Below are 13,880 nucleotides of genomic sequence, written 5' to 3'. Positions count from 1 at the left end.
TCTACGGCTACCATGGTGACTCATCTGAAGAACCTGGGCAAAGAAAATTGAAAACCTTCTGGAAAAGATTTACTATTCTAGATGCCATTAAAAACATTGATGATTCATGACAGGAGGGCAAAACATTAACTTGAACAGGAGTTTAGAGGAAGTGAATTCAACCCTCATGGATGACTTGGAGGAATGCAAGATTTCAGTGGAGAAAGTAATTGCAGATGTGGTAGAAATAGCAGGAGAACTAGAATTCAAATTGGAACTTGAATGTTACGGAATGCTTGCAATATCATGATGTAATTTTAACAAATGAGAAGTGCTTCTTATGAATGAGCAAGAAAAGTGGTTTGGTGAAATGGATCCCATTTCTTAGGAAAATGTGGTAAACATTGTTGGAATGGCAGCAAAGGATTTAGAACATTACAGAAGCATAGTTGATAAGGCCATGACAGTGTTTGAGAGAATTATCTCTAATGCTATCATGTCCCCATAATGACAGAGTTGCCTAACAAAGCCATTCTCAGAAGATAGTCCAGGCGTTATGCAACACATGACTGTCATTGGTGACAGGGAAGGAGTCACTTTTGCCATTTTCAGTGTTTTCCTACGAGGTTTATAGCTTTCTATCCTTCATATCCACCGTTACTACCATTGTGTGAGGTTGCGTGATTTTTTATTTGTTTTTTTTTTGTTTGTTTGTTTGTTTTTTTTTTTTTTTTTTTGAGACGGAGTCTGGCTCTGTCGCCCAGGCTGGAGTGCAGTGGCCGGATCTCAGCTCACTGCAAGCTCTGCCTTCCCGGTTTGCGCCATTCTCCTGCCTCAGCCTCCCGAGTAGCTGGGACTACAGGCACCTGCCACCTCGCCCGGCTAGTTTTTTGTATTTTTTAGTAGAGATGGGGTTTCACCGTGCTAGCCAGGATGGTCTCGATCTCCTGACCTGGTGATCCGCCCGTCTCGGCCTCCCAAAGTGCTGAGATTACAGGCTTGAGCCACCGCGCCCGGCCGCGTGATTTTTTAAATGAAGTTTGGATTCCCTTCTGATTTTCCTCTTGCATATATTCTACAATTATTCTTTTTGTGATTGCTGTGGAGATGACAAAAACTTTAAAAAATTACAATAATTTTCTTTAAATCAATATGAATTTAACTTCAATTTCATGTAAAAAAAATCTGCATCCCCAGGTTTTCTCCACTTCACATGGTTTTGGTCAGTAATTACAGCTTCCTACATTGCACACATATTAACTTAGAATTATACTTACTTCTAGACATTTATATTTTAAATCTTGAAGTAAAATAATGAGTAGAATCCAAAATTTCAAAAATACATGATTTTATGTTACCGTATATTCACATTTACAAGAAATCTTTATAATTCTATATGGCTATAAGTTACTATTTCCTTTCATTCAACCTGAATTCTTCCCTTCAGCATTTCTTTGAGAGAAAAAATAGTAAAATTAGTGATTAGACGTCCCTATACAATTTTTTGACATCATAAGTGTTCCTGAAATCGGGTGTTTGGCTTTATGAAATTCTGAGTAAATTTTTTTTTTTCTTTTTTAACCGTAAGAGTTTTATAAAAATGGATGGTGACAAACTGGAAAAAGTCCATAGCAGTTTTAGTATTTACAAATGACTGACCCAATGATTATTTCACATCTTGAAGTCAGAGTTACACGTGCAAAAGAGATTTGAAATATGAAAGTTTGCTTAAGCGTTACACACTTGACTATTAAGTTTTAACAAAATGTCAATCTTTTCTTGACAATTATATCAATCGGGTTTATGAGATGTGAAATTATCATTCCTTAGACTCAGAAAGTTAAGGTAGAACAGGATGGCCGTGGTTTACATGAGGTTTCTTTGAGACATGCTAAGTGCGAATGTCGTTTAGACTTTAATGTGGAGATGCAGAGTTCACACTGTGATCTTCCATTGTAGAATTTGGAGGAAAAATCTGAGCTAGAAATATTTGTGGGGGCATTTCTCTGCCTAGAGGTGATATTTAATGCAGAGAATATCTAAGATCATCAACGGAATGACAGTAGACCAAAAATAATCCAAAAAATTGGTCTAGGGCCCTCTAAAGTTTATGGCCTCCTCCAATTTTATAGAGTAAGTAATTTACGGAAAAATTGTGAGCTGCAAACTTGCTGGGATGCCTATCAGCTCTGAGACATGCCTTGAGAAGGAGTCTCTGAAGGGGTTAACGTGGCTACTAGAGTAAGAATAGTGGCGGGTAAATGTGTTAGAAAGTGTGTCCAGCTTAAAAACCACTGTTCTCAAAATGCTTTGATCATTAAGCCCTGAGACTATCCCACATTTTCAAAAGTGTTGTCTGAAATGAAAATCATGTCTTCATGATTAGCTGATTTACTTAGTTCCCCTGAAAATTATGTATAAGAATGAAATGCCTTTGTAAGAGTTGTTCTTACAATTTACCAATGTTTGAAAACAGTGTGCTGTTTCACATACCCTGTTTCCAAAAGATGCTTGAAGTCTTGGAACACATGATTTATTAGATTTATTATTTCCCATTTTAATCTTGAGTGCAATACATAATGACTTTGGGATATTTCTGTTTTATACTTGTAACTATGCTTTGCTTAATGTATAAAATATTTAAAAGATTAAATATAACCAATGAACAGCACATTTTTACAATCTAAGAATATTTTCTAAATATGAGGTAGTCAGGGGAATGTGATTAGTCAATGATGACTTTGATGTCTTGCCCCACCAGAGACCAATAGGGTCAACGCTGTGACTGGGCACACATCAAAGATTCATGCCTGACTCTCAGCTGTGGGGTTTGTTAAAGCATTGTGGAAAGTTCCCTTTCATGAACAAGATATAATGATCAAAAAAAAAAAAAAAAAAGGGTGCTGAAATGTTTTTCCAAGCAGAGATGTGCTTGACTCTCTCTTATTTAACCTCCTCATACCTCACTTCTAATCACTTTTTCTGGTGGGTGCCCTTCCACCTCCCTGACGCCCCCTCTCACAGGGATGCCTCCTCCCAAGGCTCCAGAAACTCTGACCCTCACACTGCTGGAGGGACCCCATGAATTGGTGGTCAATATCGCTCACCCTGTAGACTCCATGCTGCATGTGCTGCTTCCAACAAGAGCTAGAGAGGCACTGACCAATACCTGTCACCTGCCCCTTTCCCAGAGGGTGAACCTCCACCCATTCCCACTGCAGAAATGAATCTTAAATGGTTGTTATCATCTTCCAACCCCGGCCCTAAACACATAGGCAAATCACAATTTTGGGTCATTAGTGTGTCAGAAGGAAAGAAAACATAGAAGTTATGGAGACTAAAGCAGGTGAAAAATCTTTAGGAGAGAGCATTTAATTTTTTCAAAATGATAAAAAAGTTATTGTCTGTCTTTTCTGGCCAATGGGCTTAGCTGTAGCTTGGTGAAGTGGTCAAGCAGGAGAGATTTAACCAGAGATGACGTGTCCAGTCACCAGCATAGAGAAATCTTCTGTGTCACCATCCACACGTAGGGCCTTCTGGTAGACCTCATGCAATGCCCTCCATGTTAATATTCATCAGAAAATGGATAATTAGGGGGGCCAGCAAAACTGGAAAGAGAAAAAAATGTACACCCTGAATGGCAATGACTCTGTTACTAGCAAGTAGCACAGTGTAGGAAACAGCCACTAGTGTAGATGTTAAGAAGTTCATTTTCTGACTGCTCTAGAATCTGTGTTTCTTAGTTTAATGAACATAACTTTATTGTATCTGTATTTTCAAAATAATCACTTAATTCTATTCCCCTGCCTGGAACTTAACACATAAAACACACAAAGTCAAATGTTCAAACATATTTCTCTACATCTGTCAACAGAGCAAAGAGATATTCTGACTTTTCTATTTCAAATTCTCAGTAAAAACAGGAACTCATTCTGCCTTACACTGAAGAGGAACAAGGTAGATATATGCTCATCACTAACAAACAATTTTGAGTATGGCAATTATACTGGTAGCAATAATACTTAATCACTTAACGTATTATTACCTGCCTATCATATGCAACACACTGGTTAGATTCAGAAATGTAAATTGTTGTGTTTGATATAGGGTCCAATATCCAAAGAGCTACAATGCATAAACCATTTTATAGGCACCAATAACCCATAAAGACACAGATAAATGACTGCTCACATGTACAGTTACAACTTGTTAATTAGGGAATTGAGCCTATCCTTTGTGATTACACCAAGAGCAAACACTCAGAAGCTTGCAAGTGGTTTACTCCAGATCATATTTGAATTCTAGGAAATAGCACTAGTGATTGATTTTACGATCCCAGAAAACATTAATTGGTTGTAAAAAATTTCTAATGCTTGCCACTTTTCCTTTTCTTTTTTATGATTTCCTTTTTCATTTGGTATTTTCCTCTAAATAATAAAATACTACTAATAATATCTACCAAATTTTGCATACTTATGATGTGCCATTGTGCTTGTTTTTTTACACATTATCTCATCATCTCTATTAGTTATTAAAATCTCCACTGCCATCAGTTACATAACTTCTTTTTTCCCTCATTTTATGAGTGACCTTCTATGAATCCTAGAACCTTAGAACATAGAGGAATAGTAAACGTCTGTTATTGGTTATAAATTATCTCCAGCAATGGTGCTTTTGCATCTACACTCTTCACTTGATTTTAAAATTTCTTCATCCTCTGCACTGAGATCTCCATATTGCAGAACATCAAGGCCAAGCCCTCCTATTTGCTCCACTAAGACAGAATTTTTGTAGGCAAATGCTGTGTTTGGCTCATGGGAAAAGATGCAAAGAAAAGGAGGGAAAAGGTTTGAAAAGATTGAAAATGCTAAATTGACAGGATCTGGCAAGCAATTCCATGTGAAGTAGGTGGGAATTGGAACCTGGCCCACAAGGTTGGTGGAACTGCCTTTCATCTGGTAAGACATTGTGCAGGTTGGGAAGAACAACATATAAGCACAAATTTGGAAACATCTAATGCGAACACATGGGTAATATCTGCAGCATGGCACTAGACAGTGGTAGAAATGCCAGGCCTACATGGAAGGTGCAGATTCAGCAATGATCTTGGTGCTCTGGAAAGTTTCATGAAGTCATAAGAGCAGAGGCACAAGTCAACCCACGCTGACCCCGGGCCACTCTCCCTGCCAGAGAACAGGGCTCTGGAGTGAATCCAGGAGGAGAGGCCCAGAAAGCTCCTGTCTCACCTCTGTCTCACATTGGCCTCTGTGCCCCTGCTGTGGAGGTCACTCTCAACACCCATCCTACATTCCTCCTCTGAAAATAAATTAGGACACCCATCACCAAAATTACTTACATATCAAGGGTCAAATATCGTATATTTCTGTCTAGGCCATCTATGGCTTTCATGTCCTCTGAAGTCAACTGGAATTCAAAGACCTATCAAAGTAATAGAAAACTTTAATTATTTTTAGATTACATCATTGCCAATTGGGAAACACCAAGTAAATCAGACAGTAGGGTGCAGAGACAATACTTAAGAGATTGATACGTTTCCAAAATTTATGAAAGACCTCTCTAAACACTCAAGGGGTCAATGAAAACCAGATGAAGAGTAAGCAGAAATCCATTCCGAGATAAAGTATTTTGAAACTGTACAACACTGCAGACAAAGAGAATATCTCAAAAGATGCTGAAGAAGAAACAGAGCTGACATTGTGCCCACATGATAGGGTCATGTACCTAGAAGACCCACAAGAATCTAGAGGCAAATTTTGTAATGTCTAGTGTAATTTAGTAGGTTTGATGAATAATGTTGAATATCTATCTCTCTAATGCACAGGTATAATAGGAAAAATTAGTTTTCAACATTACTCAAGCCTATAATTGTCTAAATATTAATGATTTCACATTAAAAAAGCATGGGTACTCACTGTATAAATTTGGGAGACTCTAAATATCAAAAAGATGTCACTCTAATACATTAAATCAAATAAGCATATAAATCAATAGGGAAACTGAAGGAGTAATACAGAAAATGAGAGAAAGAGTAAAAAAATGACATCAATGTAACACTTGATGAATCTAGGTAAGAAGATGTGTTGCATTATTCTTTTAATATTTCTATTAAAATTTCTAATATTGGAAAACCCACAAAACAAAATGAAAAGTTATCAAAAACTATTATAATTATCAGTAATGGAGAAAGTTATGAAATTAATGTTATATTTATTAAAATACCATTTATTAATAAGTGGGAAATTCATATTATGATCATGGATTGGAAATCTCCATATTGTCAAAGATTCCGTTCTCTCCACCTTGATCGGTAGGCTTATTACAATGTCAAGAAGAGACTAAAACATTTATTTCCTTGCAGAAGTTAATAAGACAATTCAAAATTTTCAATAACACATTAGTCAAGAATAGCTAAGATATTATTAAATAAATGAAGTTAGAAAAATATTTGTAACATACTGGAAGTGAAATTTACTTTTTAACATCATAGTACAGAAAAGTAAAAAAGTTAATTGAAGATGGAAGAGAGGCCAGATAATTGTTCATGGAAATTTCATATATGTTACAGGTAAAAAAATCAGTTATGTGAGCAAATGTGAACTTTTCAATAAATGTTGGTGGGAGATTTTGCTAAAAATTCAAAAATTAGGTATGCATGTTTGGATCCTTATTTCATATAGTATTTAAAAAGTCAATCCTATTCGAATTAACCAAATTTATAAGGAAAGAATATTAATAATTTTGTAAGATAACACAGTAAAATATTGTGATAGTCCCAATATAGGATAAGACACAAAACTCACCAACCACAAGAAAGAGGCATGAAAAATGAGTCTACATGAAAAATGAGTCTACATGAAAAATGAGTCTACATGAAGGATAGAAACTTTTGTTTGTGAAAACAACCACAGAGAATATGACAACACAGGTAAAATTTGGAAGACGTTATTTCAAGAATACATTCAAGTCTCTAAAGAATTAATATCCAGAATAAATACATATATATGTGGTTTCTAATTAATTGAACATATATAACATATATCTCATATATATATCTATGTATACTAGATGAATTAGAGAACATACACACGTATAAATACTGATAATTTCCACAGTCTTTTATGACATTTCCTTTTTGTTTTGTCAGTTTTCAAATGTCTAAAAATATTTTTAAAATCATATAGTGAATGCTATTACCTAGATTCATCTATTGTTTCATTGTCATTTTTTACTTTCTTTCTCATTCTCATTCTCTGTGTCATTATTTCAGAGTATCCTATGGATTTCTACACTGATTTTACTTAAGGTTTTAGAAAATAGTGACATATACATATATGTGATATATGTCATATATACGACATAGGACTTACAATATATATACCATATATGATGCATATTTCATGTATCTATATATAATTAGAAAACATACATATATATGTATGTATTTGATATTAATTCTTTAGAGACTTGGATGTATTCTTGAGAATATATAAAATAATACATCAATTTACATATATTCGTATTCATACATATACCTATTAATATATTATTTCACACATATCATATAACTGATAGATTAATTAGGAACATGCCCTCTAACAATCACATGTCCCTGTATCCACTTGCTTGGTTATATGAATTTCCAGCTCCTTCCAATAAGAGGTGGTGTGTATTTCCTCACCCCTTGAGTCTGACCTATCGTGTAACTTGCATTAAGTGATAGAATTTCCCAGAAGCAATGGTTGGCAGCTCTGAGCCTAGACATGAAAAGGCTTTGCACGTGTCCACTCACTGCCTTGGGGTCGTGCCCGGTTCCGAGACGAACCCTGGGCTGGATGACTGGAGGATAAAGAACTGCATGGGAGAGGGGGGCGCTCAGACAGATGCCCCATGGACATCCTGAAGCAGAGCTGTCTCACTGCCCTGCATGCACATGAGAGCCCGGCCAGGAACAGAAGGACTGGACTGAGTTTAGGCTGAGCCCAGGCTAATTTTCTAACCATGGAATCTTGCGCTCAATAAATGCTTTTGCATTAAGCCTCTGTGTTAACTGGGCTTGTTTTATAACCTTAGGTATTGGTATAAATATGGTCTCCTACACATAAAATAAAGACAACCACCTCACCAAAAAAAAAAAAAAAAGGCAGAGTTAAAGAAACAATTTGCAAAGATAAAATTCTAAGAGAATAAATATAAGGAATTTATACTTCATAAATATACAAAACAAAAAACAAAAAACCAGCGATGATTTGGAGACTAAAAAACATTTAATCAAACACCTCATTATAGAAAATAAAGAAAAGGACATATCCCTAACAGAGGGATATGGATATCATTGACTTAACGCTAATTCAAATCTCTGGTTTTGATCCCATCCTATTTCTCTCCATCTGTGTTGCCTCTCCTGTGCCAGAGTAGAAGAAATCCTTGTGATGTACACAAAGAGTTCATGCATAGGAAATACAGGGAAATGGAGCTGGCCCAAGGGTATCCTGAGAGCCTTACAAGAAGTACACGTGTGAAGAACACTGTGCAGCAGCCCTGAGGCCCACAGCCCGGCTCCTCACCTTCATGTTCTCTCTGATCCGCTGCTCATTGTAGCTCTTGGCCAGGACCACAACCCCACGCTGCAGCTGGTAGCGCAGGGCAATCAGGGCTGCGGTTCGCTTGTGCTTTTTTGCCAAGGCACAAAGGACTGGGTCCTCCAAGAGAACCGGGGAGTTCTGGTCCACCCTGGAAGGAAAGGCGGAAATGCTGAAACCCTGAGGCTGGGGATACAGTTTGTTAGGCGGCTCCCTAAACAGACTAAGGCATCCACTCTGCACCAGAGCTGCTCAAGTGAGGCCCCTGAACAGCAACCTCAACATCACCTGGGATCTTGTCAGAAATGCAAATTCTTCCCTCATCCCAAGTCAGCTGTCAGTGAACTCCAGGAAATAGCATGAGCTAATTAAATTTTTTTAAATTAAAACAATGTTTTACGTAAAATTCGTGTATCTCTTATTACCATGGTTTTTCTCGATGGGATCCCAGAGCACTATAGGCCACCAGAACAATGTCTTTGGACTTGCAGAAATCCAGCAGTTTTCTCTGGTTGAGGTAAGGATGACATTCCACCTGCAGATGAGCAAGATGGAAAGGCATCAGATAATCCAAAAGTTATATTAATATTAAAATCACCAAAGTAAAAGAAGCCGAATAATATAGAGCATTAAATTCGAACTGAGAATATTATTGTCAAGAAATGATCTTTTTCATAAAAATAAATTTTATGCCCCTCCTAAGAAAATAGAAATGCTATTTCTGAGCACAAGCAACTCTATGAACCCTATCCTGGTTTCTCCCTAACTCTGACCACTAGAAGGAGACACGGCCATTTCAGAGCTGGGATGAGGTAAGATTCTTTGAGCTTTGGGCATCATATCGTGCCAGATATCAAGAATTTGGTCAAAGAGTCATGAGAGCAGGTCTGAAAGACAAAAGAACTAGTTTCCTAATTAAGAACCAAAATGTATACATATATATGTATGTTTTCTAATTCATCTAACATATTTTATACATATCATATATGCCATCTATGAGATACATATATATCCATATATAATGGATGAACTAGAAAACATACATATATGTATAAATACTGATAATTTTAATAATCTTTAATTACTTTTCCTTTTTGTATGATGGATTTGTATGGTGACATCTCAAATGTCACCAGTGGGTTTCCTATGAAACAAGTGCTTTTGTCTTTTAGACCTACCCTCAGGAGTCTTTGACCAAATTCTACACACACACACACACACACACACACACACACACACACACACATATATCTATCTATCTATCTATCTATCTATCTATCTATCTATATACACATATATACCTACTGAGTAGATATGAGCATTGAAAAATAAGTAAAATGAATTAAAAAGCATAGGACAAAAATCCATGAGTCTATAGTAATTAGTGAGAGAATGAGAAAAAGAACACAAATATTTGTCTACTCTGATGGTGATCATTATAGTAATTACATTCTCAGTACATTGCTAACTGAAGGAAGACATTAACTTTTACCTGGATTTAGCAGAATAATAGTTTATTACTTTTACTTGTTGAGAAACTATTTTTAGTAAAATGTCAGGTAAGAGTAGTTAAACAAGTGGTTAAAATTGAAAAATTTCTGTAAAAAACCCAAGGAAATAACAAACAAGAAAACAGAAATACAATACAAAAAACTTCAAATCACTGATGTATACTCAATCATATGTGAAAATTCGTCATGGGACTATGACTTCTTCTGTCGACAATTATCCCCCAGCAGATTACTAGTAATCGTTAAAGAGAAAACATGTGTTAAAAACAACAGATCTGACCATCGTTAGTTTAACCAAGTTTTTAAAACTAGCTTTACCACTAGTGGGGCATTCTGTGATTGTATGCAGTCTAGTGTGATGCAGTTTGAAAAACATGGCATGATAAAAACATTTTCTTGCCCCAAAGATTTAAACCAATGTAATAAAACACTGTCATCTAACTTCTAATTTACAGAAACCTTCAATAACTGGGAAAAACAAGTTAACTGATATCAAAATACAATGGTATAAAAACAACTGAATTCTGGTTAAAAAAAAGAAGAGCTACAAAAGACATTTTGATTAAACAATGGAAAATTCAAATATGGACTGGATACCAAATGACATGAGGGCGCTGTAGATGATGTTCTTAGATACAGTAATGACACTGTAACTGGGAGAATATGTTCATTCCTGTGACATGCTTGGAGAGGTCTCTAGGGGTCAATTGTCATCTTTACAATTTACCTTGAAAAGGTTCTAGAAACATTATATATATTTATGCAAATATATCCCTATATAACATTGTAAAATGTTAGTAATTTTGAACATAAATGGTAATATGGGCCTCCAGTAGTACTTCTATCAAATTTTTGGAAAGTTTGAAAATTGCCATATTAAAAATTGGGGAACTACTAGTATTAAAACCACATTAATTTCTCATTGCTTTTATGTAATTATCATGGCACCATATCATTATACCAAATTCACAAATTTTATACATTATGTATTTCCACTGTTGATCTTTACTCATTAACTCTAAATTTTTAAAAATGAAATAAAACAAAAAAGTGTAAGGTACTGGGAAAGGTGTGGTGACTTTAATGCTGAAATGTGTGTAACATTTGGGGGCAGTCAATTTGATCAAGGAGGCCTGGAATCATCAATCAGGATGCAAGGAAAATATGGAATTATGTCTAGGCTATGAAAGAACCACGCATAGAATAGATGTGTTTAAGCAGCTGGTTGCATGACAGACTCCAAAGAACAGCAGCAGACTAGGAGCGGGGCAGTCATTGGTCAGCTCGATGTTCTACTGAACCTTCCTCAGCGTTGATTTCATCCACTCTGAACAGATTATCTCCATAAACATGTCAGTTTCTCTTTCTATCACGGATGACCTTCATTGTCTGCAGATAATTTTTAGTGTATCTATGCCCTTGGTCAAGGAGCGTGAAAGCAGAGATACCAAGAGGCACTGAGACATCTGAACTCCATGGAAATCCCTAGTATTTCTCTTCTCTTGCTCTCACTCTCTCCTTATGTACTGCTCATTCCATCTTTTCATGGCTTCATATCTATGCACAATTTCCTCCAAATCACCTTCACCCATCCACTCTCTGGTCATCTTTCATAGCTTAGGGGTAAGTCCACCTTTCCCTGAATCTAATTGACAATCCTTGGCCTCCTTGATTGAACTGACTTCCCCTAAATATAACTCACAATTCAGCATCAAAGTTGCAACACCTTTCCATAAGACTTTTCTAAGCTGGGTACAAGTAGGAGCCCTCTATGCCCTTCTAGACAGAGGCTTTGCTCTCTAGAATCTTCTCTTTTACAAAGATCAGTGGGACTAAATGAATGGATACTTGGCAATAGGACAGAAAGAGGGGCATGAAGAGCAGAAAAGAGAGGAGGCTGGGGGTGCTCACCTGGTTGCAGACAGGTTTGTACTTGAGCCCTGGCTTGTTGAGGATCATTTCCAGCTGCCTGCGGTTGAAGTTGGACACCCCGATGGACTTGGCCAATCCTGCATCTTTACATTTCTCCATGGCCTGGGAAAAAGAATTGTGAGGTGTCATTAGTGTAGTCAACTGAAGGTCAAGATAAATGTGACACAGAACTGTGAAAGAAACAACTGTCTAGATGTGACAATCAAACTACGTAGCCGTGGTTCTTAAAAGGGAGAAAATAAAACAGAAAATTGGGGAAGAAGATAGTGATTGTAAGAGTAAGAATTTGCTTCCTTCTTAGGAAACTGGAGAGATTAGTGCACAGGCAAGGAAAGAAATCCCAGTCCTCCTTACCCTCAATTCTCCTCCACTTCTCTCTTTTGTATGCCTGTCATTTCTTCTTCCTTACTGCTTACAAAAACTACCTTTGTAAAACTCCTAAGTTTTTGATCCAATGGTGCATTTTCCATTCTTGCACTTGAAAGATAGGAAACAGATATCTCCTATCTCATCTTTCTTATCTGTGCTCTCCTCCAAGCACTCACCTCCCACGTAGCACAGAGATCCACTGTGTCAAATAGTAATTTCCCATTTTCATCTTTTGGGATCAGTTCCTCACCTGGCTGAAGTAGAAGCAGTCAGTTTAGTGATGTCACAAATAAATTTCCCCACACATAGCCATGCTCTGAGGTACATTTAAGGACACTAATCCTCCTTGAGATAGGTGACGCAATGCTCCAGAGAGTGATATGTACAAACTGTGCTACATATGAAGGTATAAGGAATGTCTTCAGGAGACAGACTTCCTCTAATATCTTATAACTATTATATGTATAAATAAATACCATCTTTCTGGTTACTAATGGAGTGTCATCATTGACTTACATTACTTTCTTCTGCTCCTATAATTTTCTCTGTGACAATACCTCTCTTCAACTGCAAAAGACCTTGATATCCAGGAATAAAGGATTGTACTTTTGACCCAGATGCCACTATCAGAGTTCTTTATCTCCCTGAACATGTGATGTTCCATGGACAGGACCATGAACCAATCATGGTCCATGGAGGCATTTTCAAGGCTAGTTTGGAAGTTGGGAAATGCACAGGAGCTCACGGTAATGACCATGAGCCTGAAAGTGCTCCAAAGCCATAAATGCCACCAATGAAAAAGGTTGGAACAAATATTTTAAAAGCCTTTTGTAATAAAGCAGAGATAAGGATGGAGAAAGGATACATTTTTAGAGATTTTATCAAATTCTGAATGTATCCATGGCTTTGACTTCCCATTTTTATATCTAATACACCCTTGCATTAACTAGTCTGAGTAGTTTTCTGTAACCTTAAAATAAAAGTTATGAATGACACAATAATTCATGGCTAAGCAAAAATAAAAACTCCAGTGTGAAAAAAGAGGAAGCAGAAGCAACAAGGTTTCCCATGAAGGTTTGTAGTTTAAGACACACCCGGACTGAGTTCTTGCCCCTTGAAAAGAGGCAAGAAGATGGAAACTCATTGTTCACCCTATGTGCAACAGCTTTTCTGGACACCACAACTTCATGAAACTCTGTGTCTGTAAACATCCCAAGAGGTGAACTCAGGAGTCATAACTAAGACCTTGTGCCTTCAACGAGATGATTGTCACTTCCTCAAGTTTTTGAGGCAGAGGCTTTGAGGATTCTGCACTCTCTTTTCTTGTACACATGCATCACAGAAGTATGGATTCAAAATGTATTCAATAGAAAGGGAATTAGGAGTTATGTTTAGGGCTCTTCTTCCATGTTATAATACCTATGTCCTCCTAAGAAAATGCTTAGTTCAAATATCCATGAAAACAATCTAGGAAAATGCTTAGTTCAAA

At 36.7% G+C, this 13,880-nt stretch overlaps 1 protein-coding gene and 1 long non-coding RNA gene across 4 annotated transcripts in view; one reads left to right on the top strand and one right to left on the bottom strand.

Annotated features, from left to right (window-relative positions):
- Positions 1-2,637, top strand: part of LOC126963016 (uncharacterized) — a 105,027-nt gene extending 102,390 nt beyond the window's left edge. Inside the window, exon 2 of the long non-coding RNA XR_007728892.1 lies at positions 2,263-2,637. This is a non-coding gene — a long non-coding RNA (uncharacterized LOC126963016). The remainder of the gene's footprint in view (positions 1-2,262) is intronic.
- A 686-nt stretch (positions 2,638-3,323) lies between these two features.
- The window catches only part of LOC126963006 (aldo-keto reductase family 1 member C1), a 1,156,278-nt gene continuing 1,145,721 nt past the window's right edge, over positions 3,324-13,880 (bottom strand). For 2 of the 3 annotated variants that reach the window (XM_050804865.1, XM_050804864.1), the window contains 6 exons: positions 12,568-12,645; positions 12,002-12,124; positions 9,005-9,114; positions 8,565-8,730; positions 5,336-5,418; positions 3,324-3,587 (listed from right to left, as the gene is read on the bottom strand). In XM_050804865.1, coding sequence (XP_050660822.1) covers positions 3,545-3,587; positions 5,336-5,418; positions 8,565-8,730; positions 9,005-9,114; positions 12,002-12,124; positions 12,568-12,645 — 603 coding nt within the window. In that variant the 3' untranslated portion in view covers positions 3,324-3,544. The remainder of the gene's footprint in view (positions 3,588-5,335; positions 5,419-8,564; positions 8,731-9,004; positions 9,115-12,001; positions 12,125-12,567; positions 12,646-13,880) is intronic. The other variant, XM_050804866.1, reaches the window with a different exon arrangement.

This window comes from Macaca thibetana, chromosome 9 (genome assembly GCF_024542745.1).
Source record: "Macaca thibetana thibetana isolate TM-01 chromosome 9, ASM2454274v1, whole genome shotgun sequence".
NCBI lineage: Eukaryota > Metazoa > Chordata > Mammalia > Primates > Cercopithecidae > Macaca > Macaca thibetana.
Note: the sequence above shows the minus strand (reverse complement) of the source record. Positions and strands in the feature narration are given on the sequence as shown.